At 66.9% G+C, this 341-nt stretch overlaps 1 protein-coding gene across 1 annotated transcript in view; it reads right to left on the bottom strand.

Moving 5' to 3' along the window:
• The window catches only part of INHA (inhibin, alpha), a 2,325-nt gene extending 2,138 nt beyond the window's left edge, over positions 1-187 (bottom strand). The window contains exon 1 of the mRNA XM_009078533.1: positions 2-187. Coding sequence (XP_009076781.1) covers positions 2-187 — 186 coding nt within the window. The remainder of the gene's footprint in view (position 1) is intronic.
• Between the last annotated feature and the right edge of the window lie 154 nt (positions 188-341).

Below are 341 nucleotides of genomic sequence, written 5' to 3' on the forward strand. Positions count from 1 at the left end.
GGTCGGCCCCCGCCCCGGTGCAGCCGGCGAGGGCCGTAGTGGGCAGTATGGCAGGCAGCAGGTGCAGGAGGAGCAGCATGACCGTGGGCCGTGCAGAGGGCTGGTGGCTCAGGGGGCTCTGCTGCGGGCTCCTGCCTGCCTGCCCAGCCTGTCTGCCCACTGCGCTCCCCCCGGGGCAGGGTGGCATTGAGATCTGTCTAACACTGACGCAAACGTCTGCTCGCCGTGAATATTATCTCTGGGCTGTGAAAGCGCTGAGACGTCTGGAATGTGAGGACTGCAAGGACAGTGTGGTCTGGGGGGGCCGGCGCCCAGGCAAGGGGGTGTGTGTGTGTGGGATG

This window comes from Acanthisitta chloris, unplaced genomic scaffold (assembly GCF_000695815.1).
Source record: "Acanthisitta chloris isolate BGI_N310 unplaced genomic scaffold, ASM69581v1 scaffold27197, whole genome shotgun sequence".
NCBI lineage: Eukaryota > Metazoa > Chordata > Aves > Passeriformes > Acanthisittidae > Acanthisitta > Acanthisitta chloris.